Raw genomic sequence first — 21,820 nt, 5'->3', positions numbered from 1 at the left:
GTTTCGAGATATTAGTCTTCAAAGTGTTCGACGAAATGCATTGGCGTTCCAGTTACTTCTTTTGAAAAAACGCTGTTATATGCATTGAAACACAAAATTAACTGGAAAATCAACGCATTTGGTCGGACACATTGAAAATTAGCATCTCGAAAGTGTTGCAGTCTGAGCATTCGTTCCAAGGGGATACACCTTTCGAACTCACTGGACATAATTTGTAGATTTCGATTTGTGCCATCAAGTAATTATTCAAAGGGTTAATTAGCATAACTTTGTTAATTATTGAACGAAGCATTTTTTTTATTTCTCGTAGTAGTAATGGCCGCCTCATCGAGTAATTAGACCAAGGGTTAGAGTTGTGTTACCTGCCACAGGCACATTTTTTGAAATGTTGGGCCTTCTAAAGAAAGAAGAAAACAAAACACCCAATATGTACTGCTACAATGAGAGCAACACCAATGATCGTATCAAATCAAAATGGTAGCTCTTATCTATATTTGGCTAACAAAAACACGTATTAGGAAAACGGAAACAGGAAAATATAAAAAGCAACGAAAGCAGCACTATAGTACACCGAAAACCAAGAAAAAAATAAAACGATGAAAGCAACAGCAAACAACAAACACAAAGAGAAAAAAAACTATCACAGCTGCACCATGAAACAATTTGTTTAAACACATTTCTTGTCGAGTTGTTAAACTACAAGGACGCCACTGATGCTGTTTATAAATGCGTCGATCGATGTGGATTATACAGCAATATTGGAGAGGAAATTACAATCACAGCTCAAGGGAAAAACTAAACGTACAAAATAGTCAATGCGGGCAGCAGGCAGAGGGTTGAACAATGAATGGCGGTGTCTGCAGGAGCTCCAACGCGATTAACTTCAAAATAATTGGTCCAGTTGATATAGACATTTCTGCGAAGGAAACGTAATTATCATACTCTTCTTAAGACATTTTCACGCAATAACGTAGTTAATCTTTACTAGTCTGGCGCTCTTTGATCCTACTGGGCCCTCGCGCCACAAAACACTAATTTCATCATCGTGTAGTTAATACCTTCATTTGTATATTTCCTTTTAATGATGTTTAGAAGTGTTCCAGCAGCAGCTATGGTTGCTTAGGTTGCTTTCTTGTGTTGGGGTTATGCTAAGCACGAGGTCGCGGAATTGAATCCCGCCCACGGCGGCCACATTTCGATGGGAGCGACAAGCGAAAACACCACGGTGTACTTAGATTTAGGAGTATACGTTAAAGAACCCCAGCTGGTCGAAATTATTCCGGAGTCTTCCACTACGGCGTGCCTCATAATGAGATCGTGGTTCTTTTCGTGGAAACCTATGGAGATGCGTTAAATTATATTTACCAAACGTGCATGTATTGTTGGTATATTACAGTCACGGACATTTTATGTCCGTGATGTGTCTTTTCTCCTTTCTTTTCCTTTTTATTCCGCAACAAGATACACTGAGCGAGCTTGCAGCCCAACTGCCCCGTGGTCACTGCTGTTGTGCGTACGTAAACCGATACCTGCGTGTACAACGGCACTTCTATCATGGAGCCATGACTCTACAGCTGCAGGTTCCACAGAGTTTCTCCCTACATTACCTAGAGGGAAATCTGGCGCTGCTGCGCTGTCGTATGCATGGGAATGCCGGTATATTGTGACTTCGGATTGGCATCGTTCTCGTAGAGACAGTACACCTTGAAGATGCGCTTGGCAAGCACCGTTCCGTCTGTCACAATGATTCATTTTCTACTAAAGCAGCCCAGGAGATGCTGTTTTGGTTTTATTATTACGCAAAAACATGTTTTGTTTAACTATGAGAACTTGTTATTGCGTGTACGATTATTGATCCGTAAAAAGTATCAGCGGGCCGCTAAAGTTGGAGGACAGACGACAAGGTTCGCGATCGCTTTGAAACAGTTTGTCGTCTGTTCTTGCTTTTCTTCGCTTGGTCATGCATTGTAGGTGAGTAAAGATGTAATATGCGTGAATGGAAACATTTTATAAAGATTTTACTTTGAGAACGCGTTATTTGTGTAGCCATATCCACGTTTTAGACGAAGCCTCGTACAACACAGCCAACACGAGCCTCGCAGACACATATACCGTCATTCCCATCACTATAGTGTACACTATAGTAATCTAGTACACTAATCTAGTACAGTATACCCATGACGGCACGGTGCCCCCTTAAGAAACTTCCATAGACGGTGGCGCCAGATTTCCCTCTAGGTGTTATAGTGAGAAACTCTGTGGCAGGTTCGGACAGGTTCTTTACCTAAATTGCACACTCCATACTTGTGTGGAATAAAAATTAATTGAATTGAGGGATGGAAAATGTAGGACAGTGTACTGCTCAATAAGTATATCATAAAGCTTAGAAGGCTAGAACGAAGCGAACAGATGTTTTCTGAGCGCGATGGAATGACTTTGCTATTACCAAGTACTATACTTTGTATTCAAGCTGAAGAAATCTCTAGTTGGAAATGACAATTTCTGTTGCGGCGGACTGTCTTGCAACGCGCAGTGATTGAGTGCGACAACCGAGGCGCTTATAGCACGTGACAGCCTTGACTCAAAAGCCATCGGCACACTCGAACCCTCACCTGATAGGAAGTCAGGTGACAAGAAAAGACCAGGTCCTTCAAAACCGCCACGCTTCCGAAACTAATTGATGGCGAGCCCTTGTACACCCAGCACAAGAACAGACATCGGCGTCACGCTTCAGCTCGGACGCACCAGACTATGTGCGCTGGAAAATGACGCCGCTCATCGCACGGTGGAGCTCATGCATCGCTCTGTATAGGTGGGGCCGTGCAGCTACTCAAACAGAAACCGCGTATGACCGATGATCATTCGCGACGGAGGTCGGCAGTGCGTCGAATACGTGTCGAAGGCCCGATTCTCGGCAGCGCTGTGCAAGGTCAGTCCCTGCTCAAACAAACTGAGCTTGGCTCACGAAGAATGCACTGTCAATCAATTCCTTCTAGAACGACACGCACGAAGCACAACACCGCGCACTGAGCCACAGTAGCACAGAAGTTCAGGCAGCACTTATCTGCGGAAACTCTATGTATGCGTATGTTTGAGTTATTCTTCTGTGTGCACTTAACGTATGCCGCTGAATGGGGCTATTTCTCTCTCTCTCTCTCTTGTTCATAACCACGCGTGCAGAGTCAGAGAAAGAGGGAATTGTCATTACTTGCTATATTGTGAAATAGAAGCATTGAAAAGGATATAGATGCATTTGAAACATGCGCTCCTTGACAGAAATTGCATCTTTCACAGTATTGCATGCACCGAAAAAAAAAACAAGAAAAGAAATATACTAGTTTAGTTTCACAGTCGTCTCCGTCGGCATAACGAATCCACGGAACTACACATTTGCTACCCGATTCGAATTGGAAGAGCCACATTGTTTTATCACCGCGCAGCGCTTACAATACCGAGTGTTTTCCGGCAGCTCAAGTTAGCGGCGGCGATGAGTAAATCAGTGATAATCACTGATAAACAAAACGATACGTACGCTGAACATACTTATAATTAAACTTACTCAGGATACGTACTGACATTTCAGAATTATTTAAAGCCGATCAGCGTTCAAAGCACGCCCTCTATATATGTATCTGGAGGCTAGCAAGGACCCGCCGCGGAGGTTTAGCGGCTTTCTTGCGCTACTACGCACGAGATTGCAGCATCAAATCCCGGCCGCGGCGGCTGCATTTCGATAGGGGGTAGGGGGTGGGGAAAGCAAAAACGCCCATATCCCGTGCACTGGGGGCACGTTATAGAAATCCAGGTAGTCAAAATTAATTCGGAGTCCCCCACTCCGCACGGGGTGCTTCAATATTCAAATCGTTGTTTTCGCACGTAAAACCCCTAGCATCCTATTCAGGCTAGCGAGGGCTTCGTGAATATCGTCTCGAACTTGCGGATCAGCCCTGCATCGGCGTCCTACTTTTTCATTTTCTCACAAGGCTTCTGTCACCGAATGTCGCAATGTCGGACGAGGCTAAGTCAATATTCAGTTTATTTTGTGAGTTTAAGGACAATTCGAACTGACGTTAAGTTGCAGGATTTCTGTTAAGTGAACATACGTATAGACAACTGACAGGCTTCAATTCAGCAATTACATTTTTCTAATTATACGTTGGAAAGTTAATTCGGAAATTTTAGTTTAACAATTATCTAATCAGTGATTATCCTGTATGCACGCGTTCCCGGCATCGCCGCATATAGAACTGCCGAAAACAAGACAGTGCAGTCCTAAAGTAATTACGACGATTGGCGTAGTTACGAGATTGGTGATGTTAAGTGATCGGCTTTGTAATTATTTGACTTGAGAGAGGGGAGGCATGACGGTAGCAATTAAATTTTTCTGTGCAAAAAATTCACACACACACACACACACACACACACACACAAACACACACACACACACACACACACATATATATATATATATATATATATATATATATATATATATATATATATATATATATACCTTCTCTTCACTTGTGAGGAAGCTTTAGCTCCAGGACACCTCTCTAAATACATGGTAAAGGAGAAATCATATTGCGCGGCAATGGCGGCGCCAAATTCGATGACAATTGTGCATTTCAATGAAAAAGGTAAATTTTATGACTGTTGGTAGCGAATTTTCGATTTAGAGCGTCATTTCTTTAAGTAACGATTGTTGAAAATAGCAATTCTTCAGAAAACGAAACTATCAAGTTTACAACTCTAACTCAACAATGAAAGACGATATCACAATGCCGTAAATTGTATTTAATAGTGCATCTAAAGCGTAAATAATTTATCTGTTATACCAAGGTGTCTACCAAGTTGACATTTCCAAATTCCCTGAGTTTTCCCAGTTTTCCCTGAGTGCCTTTGCAATATTCCCTGAGTGACACATAACTTTGTTTTATGTCAAGACGACTCCCTACATCATGTCACCTAATGGTGTCACTCTCTAGTGAGCATGTAAGCAAAACAATTGAATCCAGTTTGAATTGTAAGGAGTAGGGTTCACAGTGAATGAAATATCTTCGAAAGAAATTGTAAAACCCATTGCAAATCGAGTCGAACATTCTCAAATAGGAATAAAAAAGAGATGCACACAGAAGCAAATATTTTCGAATATGAGCTATTTCCATCAACTGATAGCAAGCTAATTGGTTTGAGGCCCGAACGTTATCACAAGTGAGATTCTCTCGCAATAGCTGGTAAGTCAATTTGAACTGTTCTGACATACTCTCAGCCCGCGCACAACGCCTCAGTGTTGCGTTTCAATCTTCTAAAGAGTTTTTCTTTTTTTGCTTGGATGAGGGGCACCTGCATCTCGGCGTCAGCCAACACTTTGCTTTTAGAGTGCAAGCTCCTTCAAAAAAGCGGCGGCATGCTTCCTTTCCCGTTCATTTCTTAATGCGTACGTCCTTTGTCGTCTTGTTCTCCTTCGGCTGCGCATTCGCCGCGCGGACTATTTGAAGCATCCTCTTGGACAGTTGTACAGTCAGCGTCCGATTTTTCGGACTCCCTAGGGGCCGTGAAAGCATCCGAAAAAATGAATGCATGTCTTTTACAGCCATTAAGGGCTCAAGTCGCCACAGGCCCGCCCGTAAAACCTCTTAAGGCCTGCCAGTACACTTATTAGGCATATTGGTACTCGCACTGTGACGGGAGCGTGCACGCGTGCATAATTAAGGAATGCATACTGTGCCCCGCGAAAGTTACCCCTTCCCACACTTAGTATGCTTCACAGCGTAACACTGCTGTAATGAGGCAAAGCTGACTTTCGGAAACCGGCATTATGCAACGCGCCGTGCTTTCCGAACTTCGAAGCCAATCGCGACGACCACAAAGGCGGTGTCGGTGCCATTGCTGACAGCGGCTAATTATTTCAATAAAGAAAATTGGCAGTGGCATAGATCAGCTATGCCAGGATATACGAAGCGAAAGCTAAGGCATAGCATGGTTAGCCTTATTTAATCTTGATTGCAAGTTCAGGTTAGTCTGGTTGTCTAGCTATATTGCGGCGCAGCCAGTCGTTCGGCGCGCTGTTCGTCTGTTTTCTGGGCAATTCGTTTCCTCTTCATCTCGTTCCGATGTCGATTCCAGGCCTCCTCCTGCTTATCAGAATTGTCGCCGTCCATACTGCCGCCTCAACTGTGGTTGCGGCGCACGCGAGCTCTCCTTTTCAATTCTCCGACATGTTATCAGGCATGCGAGGCAGCTGGCGAAGCGAGCGGAGGCGAGCGCAACGACGAGGAACGCGGTGTGACGTCATACCAAACGGGAGCGGCGGATAGGCGCGGCGCTGCGCAGCGGCGGAACACCTGTGGCTCGATGCTACTAGTGGCGCATGCGCAGTAGTGACTAGGGAGCGAGAGAGAGAGAAATATCCGCGGTGAGGCGCGCGTTGTGACGTCATGTGCCTCCTCGGAGCACCGCCTCGGCGAAATCGCAAGTCGCGGCCAGTAAAGTTTTCGCTTTAAAACACGGCACAGAACGACAAGAAGCTTAATACCGAACCTCGAAGCAGCTAAGCCTAGCATTGCCGCGGTGGTGGCTACGGCTACCAGCGGATCTGCGTGCGAGTGTGCCGGTTCGAGGTGGCGAGCTTATCGAAATGTCGGCGGTTGTGGCTTTTATTAATGCCGTTTCGGACCTGCGGTCACGGCAAAAAGTCCGGAATATCGGACGGCGAAGGGTTCTTGTGTCCGAAATTTCAGACTTTCTTATACATTGACCCGATGGGGTGCGTAGTGGTGCTGCGAAGCCGTCCGTCCGGAAAGTCGCTCGTTGACTGTACTCTGGCAGCTCCTCCAACCAAAGGCGCGGCGTCAAAGACAATTCGTTACGATTCCTCTCTGTTACTCGAGCCAGCATTACTGCGACTTTCGTTCTCTTTCAATAAAATTACAGCTAATTTTCCCTGATAGAAGCACCAATTTCCCGAGTTTTCCCTGAGTTTTTCCAGTCTATTCAAGATCCCTGAGAATTCCCGGTTTTCCCGGTTGGTAGACACCCTGGTTGTACATAGCTCTCAAATAGATCACTAATCTGTGAATAGAACTTTTGCAAAACCCTTGTAAACAATGTAGTAAATTCACGTAAGATATTAATTGATATATCAAATTTGTCCGCTTTAGATGCTCTAACAGATGCAGTTTACAGAACTGCATCTCTGTTCTTGGTACAGAGATAGAAATTTGTAAACTTCGGGTTTCTATACCTTTTTTTCCAAACTTACCAATTTCAGGCCTTCAATCAGGCCTGAAATTCAGGCCTACGATCAAAATTTTTCTTCCATCAGTCACTAGAATTTAACTTTCTTTCTCAAATGCAATAAATTTCATTAAGGTCGTCCTAGTGGTTATCTGAGAAAAGTATTTCTACGTTTTACGTCTTTGAATAGGGGGCATCGAAGTCGGACCCGAGCTAAAGCTTTCTCTGAATTCAAACACTCTTCAGGAGAGTTCGCTTTGAAGCTATAGTTGGTACAGGAATTAGCTAGACGTGTTTCGGGAAGGTGGTTATGCTTTTTTTTTGTTTTTTTCTCCAGAGAATCTCGTCGCGCGGGCTGTCTGAGTGCACAACTGGTGCTACTCACATACACAGGGACAATACGGGGGATGGTCCCAAGGAACTGTTGTGGTTAACCTTTCTGTCAAGTGAAGAAAACGCATTTGCTTACTCTTCTATTCTTTGCTGTGTTATCTTCCGGCATGTGCGGCCAGCTTCTCACATCGTCGATTTCCCAGCCATGAGCCGATATGTTTCCGTATAGTCTCATGTGAGCCGCGGTAGACAACACACAGCATTGACGAATCCTCACTGTTTGTCGGAAAATTCTGCCCTGCTGTTCTTCTTCCGGCCTTCTTTTTATGCGGTATATTATTTTATCCCATGAAGAAGACATTGCCTTAGCCCCCGAGAGTAGAAGGGAGACGGAACGATAGAAGAGCCCTATCGTGAAACGAAAAAAAGCTTAAGGGACTTCATCATGTACCCACAGGACAGACTAGAGTTACTGCGTATAGGCTCCCAAGTCTAGTACAAAGCTAAATCACTTAGGATGATGGTGTTTTATTTTCAAGCTGTGTTTTCATTATTTTAGTGGAAAGAAGTTTATCATAGGCGTGAAAGGAAAATTAAAACCAAATTTCGATTTTTTATACATCTATATTTATTTATTTATTTCGCGCCCAAACCTGGGCCGCGATCTTGTAGCCCTCAGTGCATTTTCTGATACTGTTCCTTTTGGTGCTTCATCAGTGGTCAGAGCGACACTACGCCCGCGTTATCGTTGGGATCAGGCGGCCATGAACGATGGAAGGGTGGCACAGAATCGAGCGGGAGGGATCGCTACCGAATCGCGATCCTGAGCCTCGCGCACGCCAATGTGAAATCACGGATCTCAAAGTATTTTCTCGTATTTGGGCCCTTTTGATGCAGTAAAGGCTCTCGAAACTTCCTGAGTTCAGTTATCGGTTCCTTCAAGATAGAATGTAGACCATCGTTACCCGGAAACAATTAACTAGGCCCGAACAAATTTTAAAAAAAGGGCGCATGAGGTCACAGTGAGCTAGTGCGAAAACTTCAAAGCAGTGTCACCACCCGGCTAATATACGAAGTAGCGATAAACGACGTGCTCATTGTTGGCTTCAACGTTTCTTTTTTTTTTTTCATTAGTACAGGAGGAGGTCCCGGAGTTGTTGCTCATGCCGTGTTTGTAGCCGGTGTATACTGCGACGTTCGCAGCCGCGATAGAAGGGAGCTTGACGCAGGCTTTCTATTTCTCGCTTTATTGCGATAGCAAATTATAACGAGACTCCAGGCAAATTTTCTCTGTTGTCGTCACCTTGATGTTCCGTGTAAAGTACAAAAACTATATGAATGAGCGACCCACAAACTGTGGGTGCGTGAAAAAGCACGTAAAAATGATCCGAAAGGGATGGTGGCTTGATGGGCATTGTCTTCCCACGCACTGAATATTCGCGTTAGTTGGAGGTCACGTGATCAAACGCGCGCTTATAGGAAGGAGAGCGCACGTCTTCTCCTCTAGCCTTGCCGTAGCTGCGAATGACTGTGCGTAGCTGACGCTTACGGGGCATGCGTTCCTTGTCTAAAATTGTGGGTAATGATTGGTGGGTGCAATGATAAAGGGCGAGCAGGGATGGCTGTAATAACTTCATGCGCGCTGTCTTCCTTAACCCGGGCTGTCATCCCACGCCCCTGCAGAGTTGCAGATCGCTTCGTCAAAGTCGGCAGACAGGAGTAATTGCAGATTGTTGACAGAGGCTGCCCTGTAGTGGACATAAAAATAAGGAGATGATGATGATGAATCTAATTTTTGGTGTCGTGGTGAATCGCACGGCTTTACGAGCCATTCGCCTCTGCTGCTAACGTTCTTCATAATGCCAGCGTTGTGATAGCTAGTGCTCGTGATCATCCAGTGAGACACATACAGGTTTACATGGTCCGTGCATTATACTTCTTATTTTAATTACTAAACGAATGTTTGCTACAATTTATATGGCCGATATAGCTAACGTGTAGACTCGCGTAAGGGCCACACTTTTTGTCGCGATTTTGACGAGCCTTACAAGGGACCGGACCATTTGATCTCATTTTGGCGACCTTGAGTTGACATTGCCTTCTAGTAGCAATGCGTGAAAGTACGCTGCACGCAAAAATTCGCTGTTGAGCGTGGTCGGAATCATGCAGCGCACCGAACGCGATTGCTTCTCGGTTTGGTTCTTCTCTCTTCTTTCTTTTTCTTTAATATTGGCTGTCAAGTTAGGGGTGCGGCCCTTACACGGGTGCAGTCCTTGCGCGGATTTATACAAGAACGTTCCTTCGTGTAATTGTTTTATACTTCGCTATACTCGTTCGCCTTTCTGGCGAAACTATCGCCTCATTTTTTTTAAACGCGAGTCCGACTATAAGCGCTGCTGCGTACGTCTGTTATTGATTCGGATTCCGACGAGTGACTGTGGCTTGGCCTAATTTAGGTTACTGAGTGAATTATATATATTTATGATCGCTGCATGCAAGTGACGGTGTTTCCATCCCCAATAAATGTTGTAAATTATCAATGTAGGATACAACTTAAAAAAGAAATAAACATAAGTTGCCACCCAAGGCACACGAACCGCGCGGGATTGTGTTACTCCGCCAACCGATCCCAGAAGTAAACACAATCGTCGTCATGCGGCCTTTTCAAAATAGCGTTGTACTTGATACCTCCGGAGCCTCTGCTGTACTTGAGTCTTTTCTCATCGGCGGAACCGATGAGGTGTGCAACAGGCATGGATAAAGTGTACGGAGTCTGAGCATTTCGCTCTTCAAAAGTCTGCGGTACAGTTCATTTCAGTGCTGAGCCCGTTTTACTCGTGAAACTTCACTGCCAACTGAAGTGAAACTTGACAAGTTGCAGCGAAGCAAGCATTTTATTTCAGTTCAATGAAGAATTAGGCTTTCACCGTTTCACTATAATAGATGAGTGAAAACGTATAAAATTACGCGCTTATAATTTTATTTTTGCGGTTACCCCTTATTTAGGTAACAGAGAAAGTTTGAAGTACGAACTATTTGCAACCTTGTGGAGTAGCAATGGCTGGCGGATATGAGGGCATGAGCGGGGCTTCACTGCAGACTAAAGTTGTATCCGACTACATATATGCTAAGTGAACGACAAAGTGGAACAATGCAGACAGTACAGCATAGCGAATAAAACAATGCTTAACTTCAGAACCCGTTTCCGAGTACTGGGGCACGACTAATATGGCACTTGAACACGCCATGCAGTAAACCGGTGCTTGGTCAATCGACAAGGTCTTAGTAATGAACCATAATGACGGACCACAGTGGACTGGACATCAACATGACTATGCAGTACAAACAGCACCAATGAGTCGCATATACACACACTAATTAAGGAGTATATCACACGTGTCCACATACATACCACGTGTCCCATGCAACTTGTGCTAAAATTTAAATATATGCAAGTGCCACGTAGCTGGCCAGAACCAAGGTAAAGTGTTTGCCGTTGCTCAATTGGAGCAAGTCAGACTATTTTTTGTATTTGGCCCGATTAATAATTAGGTACTAATAATTAAACTTATCAAGTATTGTATTCAGAGCAAAAGTGCCAATGATAAAGTTGTAGACCATCCTGAAAAATTACTGATCCAGCTTTCTGTTGCCCAACCCGCACTGCACAGGCTTTTTTACAAGCCCGAAAGAAAGCCTGCGCAACACAAATAAGTGCCGTTTGACTAGTCATGTGGCACCTATGTTTCATTGTCTATATATTGTGGGCTCACTGTACGTCTCCGCGCACGGCGTCGCCAAGTGGCCCCCGAGAAGTGGAGCCTCACGACGCAGCACGACGGCGCACGGCGGTTCGAGCACCGAGCCAAAAGGCCTGGCCGGCTCTGGCCGTACGCATGGGCGCTCTCCCAGGAACACAAGGCGTCCAGGACAGTTAAGGCGTTTATTGATCACAAATGGCCAACACGTACCAGACTGCACCCAAACACACACGGAGTACACTCGGCGCCCGCGGTTACCGATGGCGAGGAAGGCGGGTTACACGCCGCGTCGAACAATGGTTTGCGCACGCGGGCCGAGATGCGTTCGCAAACGCTACCTAGCGCTTCCCGTCACCGACAATGGTCTGCGACGGTTCGGACACGCAAAATGTGACGCACTGAGCACCTGCGACTACCGCAAGGGCGGAACGCAGAGCCACTCAGCAAGCCGCACTTACGCAAGCTGACAAAGCACGTGAACGTCCCCAGACCGGGGCGTTGGGGACACAAATAGCTGGTCGCTCACGTACCTTGCAGCTTGCCTCTCGTGACCAGCGCTCGTCCCTGCCGCAGCACGACTCCCCCGCGCACGGCGATCGTCCCCAGTCGGGGCTTCTTCCCTAAGTCACGCCCCACGACCCAATCGGAGGGCCGCGTAGCATGACGTCGCGGGACGCGGTCGCGGCGCCCGGGGAAAACGGCGCGCGGTCGAGGGGCAGGCATTTGGGAGGGGTTTTCCTCGCAATGGCGAATATAAGTCCGAAGCCTTAGGCACAGCAACGACTGCGCCCCGGTAGACCGAAGGAACTCCCACAATATTTTGAGGACCTTGCAAACTAAAATTCATCTCTTTATATAACAGTAGAATACTACAATGAAATAAAGCAAGGCCAACCAAATTCTACATTGGCTTTGTTATATCTAATAATTCGTTGTATCAAGGTTAGACACACTATGTAATGAATTTCACCGTATTTCTGCCAATCGGACCATTTATTTAACAGGAAACGTTTATAAAAGTTTAAAGGTTTAGCTTCTCCTTACATACAAATGTAATGCAATCTTTATTGGAAAAAAACACCCTACTCAGAACAGATGCTTTCAATATCCTCGACTTGTGGGGAGTATGTGCAAAGACAGAGAGAGAGAGGGAGAGAAAACATCTCTTTGTACCATCGAGGTTGTAGCTCTTGACGTCGAGTGGGTGGTGTCCTAATTCCAGGACTCCACTGGCCATGGCTGCTCGACGTACTTGCTGGACGAGAGCTTCTTGTCCCATCAGGGTATCGCCAGTGAGCTTTACCTCCCACCGTACAAAGAACTTTGAGGCGGCATCAACTTTTCTTTCATTTTCACATCCTTTCTGGCTTAAGATTCCCCAGATGAGGGTGGCATTGGCAGGAGCTCTGGAAGTGTATTTCAAGGGGGGAGGAGGCAGAGATCATTTGCTTTTGTTCAGTTACTTTTGTTATTGTAAAATTCAGGCTTAATTTACTACACAGAATGGGGTCAGCCAAGAGGTGTGTGAAGGGGGGCCTCTGTTCTGGAGCCCCAATCATTGACTCACTTGGTAGTTCTCCAGAAGTCATCACCAGCCTATTTTTGTCTCGCCTGCTGAACGAAAGCCTCTCCCAGTGACCTCCAATCATCTCTATGTTACACTAGCCGATTCCAACTTGTGCCTGCAAATTTCCCAATTTCATCACCCCACCTAATCTTTGCCGTTCTTGACTGCGCTTCACTTCCCTTGGCACCCATTGCGTAATTTTAACGGTCCACTGCACTGCACATTACATGGCCAGCTTGGCTCCATTTCTTTCACTTAACGTCGCCTAGAACTCCAGAAGTTCAACCCTCCAACCTTGCCAAAAAATATCCAAGGACGCTTCAGCACTTATTATAAGTTGTGAATGCAAAAGCGTGAATGTGTTCGAGTGATTGCTGCTGAGTGGTCATTCGAGTGTTGTGCTGTGAGTAATGTACCATAGCGACATATGCTGCCCGAGCCAGCAAGCAGCAGCAGCATGCAGTGCCAACGCTGCATGCCCCCGACATTCTGCGTAGTGAGAGACCGAGGAAGCAGCAGCAGCCACCAAGGCTGGCAGGCGTGCGCAGCAACCAAGCCCAGTGGGGGTGAGAGAGATATGGACCGTGTGCTAGCTTCCAAGAATGAGTGCGACGTGGTGTCATGGTGATGCCCTCTCACCTCATGCAACACCTGGCATACTACCGTGGCAGCAGGTGTTCCCTTTTGCGCGCTCTGCTCCATTGAGGCACGCTTATGACATGGCGCTGCAGCCAATAGGAATTTAGGTGCCGTTTCGCTGCTCCAGACGACAGACGCCGCTTTTCTCGCTCAATGGGCTATTTGACCCATCGAATATTTTTTTTGTCCCTTCAACATTATTATTTTTTTGCCTACAATGAAAGAGGACATTGCAGTGCTTCTTTGGGCATTTATTTGTCACAAAACAAGGTTATGTTAGGAAAATATTGTAAACACCACGAAAAATCAGTAAGATCAATAGTCAACGTTCAACAGTGTGCTCACAAAACAAGCACACAGACATTTCCACTGGCATACTAAATGAACACATTGAAGCGTCATGTTGTGGCAAACAGGTAGAGAAGACCTTTGGCAAACTGGAAGATCTCGTTGCTGCCCATTTTGGATTCTCCGTAGAATCGGTCCACAAAGCTAATAGGTACCTGCAGGTGTCAAGCAACATAGTTAAATCAGTGGCAATGCTAAGTTTCCATGCAGTGCACTTTTTCCAGCGCAAATAAACAAGCACAATCACACAACAACCTACATAATGGCAATGAAGCCCTGGACACATCTAAAATAGCCAGCTTTAGTGGGAAAAATTAACTGTCTTCAAGGACTTCAAAAAGCATTTTCAGACTAAAGCAACGTGTATGACAGCCTTTCTTTCTTAAAAACAACACATTAATGCAACACTGTGTTTGATATGTTACTGTAATTTGTAAACTGTAGTGCACAATGTTTGACAGCCTGAAAAACAACACAGTGTGTTCAATGAGTAGACAAACTTATTGTAGACAAAGGATGCGATGATGCACTAAAAGAAGGCTCAGTGAGAGAACTGCCACGAGCCATTACAAGGCAGGGTAGCTTTGTGCTCCAACAGGGGAGGCTCTGAATGGGGCAAGAAGGGGCAGACAAACCCCAATATTTCCTCCTGCACTCCATTTGCTCCCCTCTTCCCACCAAGTGATGTCAAGTGATGGGGTGCCCTCGTGAAGCCCAACAGAAATGAAGAACCATGTTCTGCCCCTCGACATAAATGTACTGTCACCACCCCTGTACAGTTGATGCTCATTACAAGAGAAAGTTCCCTTATATTCAAAGTCTGCTCTAACCAAAATTAGGGCCATAGTACACAGTATGTTGAGAAATTGTGCAACTTCGCATATACCACTGCCTAGTGTTTGGTTATTCATATTCGAACCCGGAGACAATCGCGAATATGACGAAAACTTGAAGCAAGCAAGCAAACGAACAAATAAATAAATAAATAAATAAATAAATAAATAAACAAACAGATTTATGCTGCAATCTTACAGCCATAATAGTGGCACAGCGCCTTGCTTTCCGCCATTTTGCAGATGCTGGCTGCCGACAAATGGCAGTATTCCTGCACTAGAGCTTATACAATAACTCTATCCCGCACAATGGCAAGAATTTTGTGCATTAAAAAAAGACCAGTTCGAGCAACATTACTGCTGTTGCGGCCAACTCTCCACTGTGCCAGCCGCTTGTAGATCGAGCACGTAGTTGCTGCCAATGACACAAACGTGGCTACAGTTTGCTTTCCATGCAAGACAATTATCGGCAGAATAAACTGGTATCTTAATTTTACCTTTGTGATAAGCAACAGGCGCTGTGAAACCAGTCGCATAAACGAAAAATGTGATGCAAGGCAAGTTCAACTGAGAGCCCGTGTCCAGCCGCTCTGCACTGCATGCATGCGACTGCTTGATTGCATCATGCGCTTCACAGCCTACCCTCTTTATTTGTGTGACTTGATGCGATGGCAAATAAAGCGCTCTCAAAACTATGCATTTTGTGATCGTCAACGGTTATTTTGTAAATGCCATATGCTTTGTCTTCAAAGTGAACCGGTTTAGGCCTACAAGCTGACAGCTATATGCGGCAGTGACTTGCTTGCGTGGTCATCCCAAATCTCTTTTAGTTGGCGGAGCATCGCGTGACACATCGCTGCTGGAGGCTCGCTGCTGATGCATTCTCTCCTTGAAAAATTCTGTTTATACACATTCTGCAAGTGGCAGGACATTGTTGCACGCAGTGCATTGCTGTGCGAATGCACTGTAGTAACAGAGTAACAGAGCAGAGTAACATTATACATTTACAATCTTGACAAAATTTGGCCAAAATTTTTTGCTTCATAGCCGGCGGTCCATTCTAGCCGGGTCCGCTAAAAGGAAAATTTGTTGCATTGACAATGCTGTTATACTTCGATACAACAAAGTTGGTAAATTGGGAATTTGTTATATTGAAATTCAACCACTTACGCAAATAAGTAGATTCGCCAATCGATTTTTCTTACATGGAAGGGACAGCAATGTTTTACAAATTGCCCTCGTTCAATTTGAGCGCCAAATGATTGTTTCGTCTGCCTCTCGGTTCAACATGTCTCCGAAACTCAAGACTGTGCAGCCTCCACTGCTAAATGTGCGGGAAGACGGCACACACGATGTCACACCATCTTGGCAAGCTCACTATTTACACACACAGCAGATCACTTCCAAAACAGGGCGCGTTGGCTGCACATGCGCTCTGCCGCAATGATAGTCATGCGCAGCCAGACCCCGCTAGAAAAGGAGATGCCTGCCAACTTGCCCCACTGCCCCCGTCCCCCTGCACGTGTGCGTAATCACATTACTACGCTCACTTCCCTCCCCACCTTTCCACTTCCTTGCACGAGAAGACAGCTCTCATCACCTTCCTTCTTGACTCACCCTCACATACTTTCACTCAAACCCAAAGCATAAAGCGCATGGGGCATGATAGAAACTTGGACTTTATACGAAATATGATGCTGGTCCACTTTGGCAGTCTCTCTTTGTCGCGTGGTGCACGATTTGAGAGGTGTGGTTTGCAAGAAGCCACTTGTAATTCAACTATTTTAACATCTCAGTCAGCAGAAATGAATGCAGCATGAGGCTGCATTCGACTTCACGCATGGAGATGCATCCCTTCACTTACCGTCGTCTCGCGCTCGTCACAGAATAGATACCGGCTCAGCACACCCCATCTGCCAAAAGCCCTACCGAGTGTCATCCTCTGAGTGCAAAGTTATTGCAGAGCAAGTCAAGGAGTTGATGAACAAAAGTGTCGTTCAAGAGTCATCTAGTCCATGAGCAGCCCCAGTAAACCTAGTCTGGAAAAAAGATGGCTCCTGCAGATTCTGTGTAGATTACAGACATCTAAACGCAGTGACGAAGAAGGATGTCTATCCACTACCGCGAATCGATGAGGTCATTGATTGCTTACACGCTGCTTCTTACTTCTCAATACTTGATTTGTGATTGGGGTATTGGCAAATACCTATGGACCCTGCTGACAAGGAAAAGACCACTTTCGTGACTCCAGATGGCCTATTTGAATTTAACGTTATGCCTTTTGGCCTTTGCAATGCTCCTGCCACCTTCGATTGATCCATGGACACAGTACTAAAGTGGGAGATATGCATGCGTTACCTCGATGATGTTGTAATTTTTGGCCGCACGTTTGAAGAACATAACGAATGTCTCAGCCTTGTTCTCGACTGCATCGAGAAAGCTGGACTGGATCTAAACTAAAGAAAATTTCGCTTTGGCGAACGTCAAACACTGGTCCTGGGACACATAGTTGACAAGGATGGTGTCAGACCCAATCCTCGTAAGATTGAAGCGGTGAACTCCTTCAAGCCTCTGCAGTCAGCACGAGAACTTCGCTCATTGATTGGCCTATGTTTGTATTTTCGTTGCTTTGTTCCCCAGTTTGCCGACATCGTTTACCCGTTGACAAGTATTTTGCGACAAAATGCATCCTTCAATTGGACACCAGAGTGTGACGCATCATTCTCTCAACTGAAGTTTATACTAACGTCAGGACCGCTCTTGCGTCACTTCGATCCATCTTGCCCGACTGAAGTTCACACTGATGCTAGTGGAATCAGGATAGGAGCGGTGCTTGTACAATGTCACAGTGGCGCAGAACATGTCGCATATGCCAGCCGTTGCCTTAGCAAATCTGAACGCAATTACATGGTTACGGAACAGGAATGCCTGGCAGCTGTTTTCGCCATACAGAACTTTTGGTGTTATCTTTACGGTAGACCATTGAAGATTATCACCGACCATCATTCTTTATGCTGGCTGGTCGGTTTGCGTGATCCCTTTGGTCGCCTCACATGTTGGGCGCTGCGCCTCCAGGAATACAACTTTGTGGTATCGTACAAGAGTGGCTGTCGTCACACTGACGCTTACTGCCTCTCTCGAATTCCTCTTGTGACTACTGACTGCGATGCTGAGAATTTTGACGACTGTCTCGCTGCTGTTACTTCTACGTTCCCTGACGCGGCAGACTTTCAGCGAGAACAATGGAATGACCTTACCCTCGATCCAGTTTTTGTCGTCGCCTGTACTTCTGAAGGCAGCGGTCGCTTTACTGTCCGTGATAAGTTGCTCTACAAAACTAATTACTCCGGGCATGGAGCGCATTTTCTGCTTGTTGTCCCCGAGAGCCTCCGCTCCGACGTTCTGTGCACCATGCATGACGATGTGACATCTGGCCATTTCGGCTTCGTACGAATGCTACTCCGCACGCAGGAGCGCTTTTACTGGCCCAAGATGTACGAAACAACCAAGCGCTATGTTGTTAGTTGTGAAACGTGCCAATGTCACAAGCGACCGACCACCACAGCCCCGGGTCTCCTTCTGCCATTGACACTGCCCAGTACGCCGTTCGAGCAAGTAGGCATTGACCTTTTGGGTCCATTCCCGTTATTTAACAACAAGAACCGTTCGACAATTGTCTGCGTAGACCATCTTACACGGTATGCAGAAACTGCCGCCATACCATCTTCCACCACTGCTTGCGTGGCAGTCTTCCTGCTGCGTTCCGTGGTCCTTCGCCATGGCCCACCACATGTCATCATCAGCAACCGTGGTTGCCAGTTCACTGCTGATGCCATTGAAGAGTTACTTCGTTTGGGCACTTCACAGTTCCGTCATTCCACGCCGTGTCATCCACAGACCAATGGCCTCGTTGAAAGGACAAACAGAACGTTGACCAACATGCTTGCCCATGTACGTCTCCTCCAATCATAAGAACTGGGACGACGTGCTACCCTTCATCACTTACACATACAGCATGGCGAAGCACGAGACCACGAACTATATCCCATTTTATCTCCTGTACGCAAGGTTACCGCAAAGCCCTCTGGTCACTTTCTTACCCTTCGTTCTGCACTGTGACAATTCTGTATAGAAGACTTTGTGTCTCGCCGAAGAAGCCCGTTGAATAGCTTGCCTTCGTACTCTGGCCTCGCAAAGTCGTTCGAAAGAGCAATACGACGGCCGTCACGTACAAGTACCATTTGAGAAAGGTGATTTGATCCTTCTTTGGACACCACAATGCAAGCGTGGATTGTGCCAAAAGTTCTTGTCACAATATTCAGGCCCATTTGTAATTGTGGACTGCCTGAGTGAACTCACTTATGTCATAGCTTGCCTCCTGTGCAATGGTCAGCGATCAAGCAGAACATAGCTGACTCATATTGCTCGCTTGAAGCCTTTCTACCCTGCTTGTACATCCTGACTTGCCCCACAGGCTTTGTCTGCTTGCGGGGAAATGTAACGGATACGAGAGGTCGGTGCAAAAAGAAAGAAGAGAAGACGAAGAGAATGAGGAGTTTGAGAGGCCGGACTGCACTACAATCACGCTACGATCATAATGCATCTGCTGCAAATAAAATCACTTCTTCGTAACTCTTCGTAACAATATAATATATTAAGCTTCCTTGTCTATGCTAATTACATCATTAATGTGAGCGTTAAACAAAAGTGATCCTAAGAGACTTGCTTGTGGCACACCATTCGTAATTTGCAATATGTTAGAGGAAGAATTGTTGATTTCTAAATATCGAGAGCGACAATTGAGGTTACTTTATTAAATTGAGGGCATGCCGACGTACGCTGTACTGCGTAAGTTTGGCACAAAGAATATTATGGTTAAGGGCATCAAAGGCTTTTCAAAGGCTTTGATATTGTGACGCGAAGGACGACGAGCAACTATTTACGAGTTATATTTACAAAAGCGGTTGCCCGTTAGATTCACCGCACGAGCCCAGTTCGTTCTTCCTTCTCTTTTCTCGAGTGATGGTGCCCGCATGCCTCGTTCAAACAATCAACTGCCACACGCGTGTAGCATAATTCCCCGGCGGCAGAAGCGACGTCCTGGAGCATCTAAACGTCATCACTGGGAGGGTGATACTGCTTCAGTCGTGTGACGTGCACGGTATCACTGGAGTGGAAAGCAGATGGGGCGGGGCGTCATGGGCAATCTCGTAGGTGACGGGAGTCACGGCACGAAGCACTCGGTATGGGCCTGTGTAATGAGACAGCAGTTTTTGTGACAGGCCGACCTGATGCGACGGAGATCATAGAAGCACCAAAGAACCAGGCAGGAACTTCACGTCTCGGTGTCGCCGGTCGTTACTGAGATCGTTACCCAACACCTCCACCACAATGTTATGCGAAGGACGAGTCAGTAAGACGAGCAACTATTTGCAGGTTATATTTACAAAAGCGGTTGCAGCGCTGACTGGTTAGATTCACTGCACGAGCCCGGTTCATTCGTCCTTCTCTTTTCTCGAGTGATGGTGCCCGCATGCCTCGTTCAAACAATCAACTGCCACACGCGTGTAGCATAATTCCCCGGCGGCAGAAGCGACGTCCTGGAGCATCTAAACGTCATCACTGGGAGGGTGATACTGCTTCAGTCGTGTGACGTGCACGGTATCACTGGAGTGGAAAGCAGATGGGGCGGGGCGTCATGGGCAATCTCGTAGGTGACGGGAGTCACGGCACGAAGCACTCGGTATGGGCCTGTGTAATGAGACAGCAGTTTTTGTGACAGGCCGACCTGATGCGACGGAGATCATAGAAGCACCAAAGAACCAGGCAGGAACTTCACGTCTCGGTGTCGCCGGTCGTTACTGAGATCGTTACCCAACACCTCCACCACAATGTTATGCGAAGGACGAGTCAGTAAGACGAGCAACTATTTGCAGGTTATATTTACAAAAGCGGTTGCAGCGCTGACTGGTTAGATTCACTGCACGAGCCCGGTTCATTCGTCCTTCTCTTTTCTCGAGTGATGGTGCCCGCGTGCCTCGTTCAAAGAATCAAATGCCACATGCGTGTAGCAATATCAACAAAGACACCAAGAGTTAAGAGCTGTGACTCAAAGTTACTTAATAGTACGCACTCTATTTGATCATTTAAGGCGTATTCAGTTGACCTTTTTTTAGCTAAGCCATACTGACAATCATTAATTACACAGTGTTCTGAAAAAACTTCTGGAGACAGACGCAAATCAACTGCTTAGCCGTTTGAAGAACAGTAAAACAGAAATTGACCTAAAATTGCATAAGACATTTTTTTTTTTTTGCCTTTCTTGTAGATACAGCGAATCTGGCTAGCTGCATACCAGGAGGAAACTGAGCTGAAGTTATTGCAGTATTATAGATATGTGTAAGGCATGGTACAATAAAGGATAGCACATGCTTTATGGGTCAGCTTCATATATTACTGTATTTACTTGCATAATGATCGCACTCGCGTAATTATCACACCCCTGAATTTTGTTGACAAAATTCAATTTTTTCCTTTCCCGCATAATATTTGCACCCCGAACTTGCTGGAGTGATATGTTGTGTGCCAAGTCTAGCTGATGAGGATCGTGCTCACCATCTGTCAAATGCTATGCAAATGACTGTTCAGGAGTTGCCAAGTGGTCTGCACGCACCAAACAGATTCTTAAGCGGATGCCCCATTTCCATTTCTTTCATAACTTTCTGCACTTCCTAGAAAAAAAAAAAAACTAGAACCAAACTTGCCTTCGCTTTATTATTTGTAGGCTCTAAAATGGTTGTGGTCAACAACAACAATAAAGGCGCCTTTCGATTCCTCTCATCTGCACTTGTGAGCACACAATAAATCGTGAGCAGCAACGACAGCAGCCACGTTTACATTGATATGTTGGACGTGTACTCTATTCATACACCGATGCTTGTAACACAGCTAACATATTCACCCACCCTTAGTGGAAACATGCCGTATTAGAATTGTAGTGAACACAAATGCTTCAGTTTTCGCAGCATGCCCATCATGTGTTTTTGTCACTGGCAGCTGAGCATGCCCATCTCTGTTTCTGTGCCCTCAAAGTGGACATG

At 45.8% G+C, this 21,820-nt stretch overlaps 2 protein-coding genes across 2 annotated transcripts in view; both read right to left on the bottom strand.

The window, feature by feature from the left end:
* LOC142576324 (nose resistant to fluoxetine protein 6-like) overlaps window positions 1-2,737 on the bottom strand; it is a 100,843-nt gene extending 98,106 nt beyond the window's left edge. Inside the window, exon 1 of the mRNA XM_075686406.1 lies at window positions 2,613-2,737. The gene's annotated coding sequence lies outside the window, so the exon portion shown is untranslated. The remainder of the gene's footprint in view (window positions 1-2,612) is intronic.
* Window positions 2,738-13,775: 11,038 nt separating this feature from the next.
* Dpm1 (Dolichyl-phosphate mannosyltransferase subunit 1) overlaps window positions 13,776-21,820 on the bottom strand; it is a 30,473-nt gene continuing 22,428 nt past the window's right edge. The window contains exon 8 of the mRNA XM_075686405.1: window positions 13,776-14,042. Within this exon, the coding sequence (XP_075542520.1) occupies window positions 13,938-14,042 (105 nt within the window). The 3' untranslated portion in view covers window positions 13,776-13,937. The remainder of the gene's footprint in view (window positions 14,043-21,820) is intronic.

Source organism: Dermacentor variabilis, chromosome 3, assembly GCF_050947875.1.
Source record: "Dermacentor variabilis isolate Ectoservices chromosome 3, ASM5094787v1, whole genome shotgun sequence".
NCBI lineage: Eukaryota > Metazoa > Arthropoda > Arachnida > Ixodida > Ixodidae > Dermacentor > Dermacentor variabilis.
Note: the sequence above shows the minus strand (reverse complement) of the source record. Positions and strands in the feature narration are given on the sequence as shown.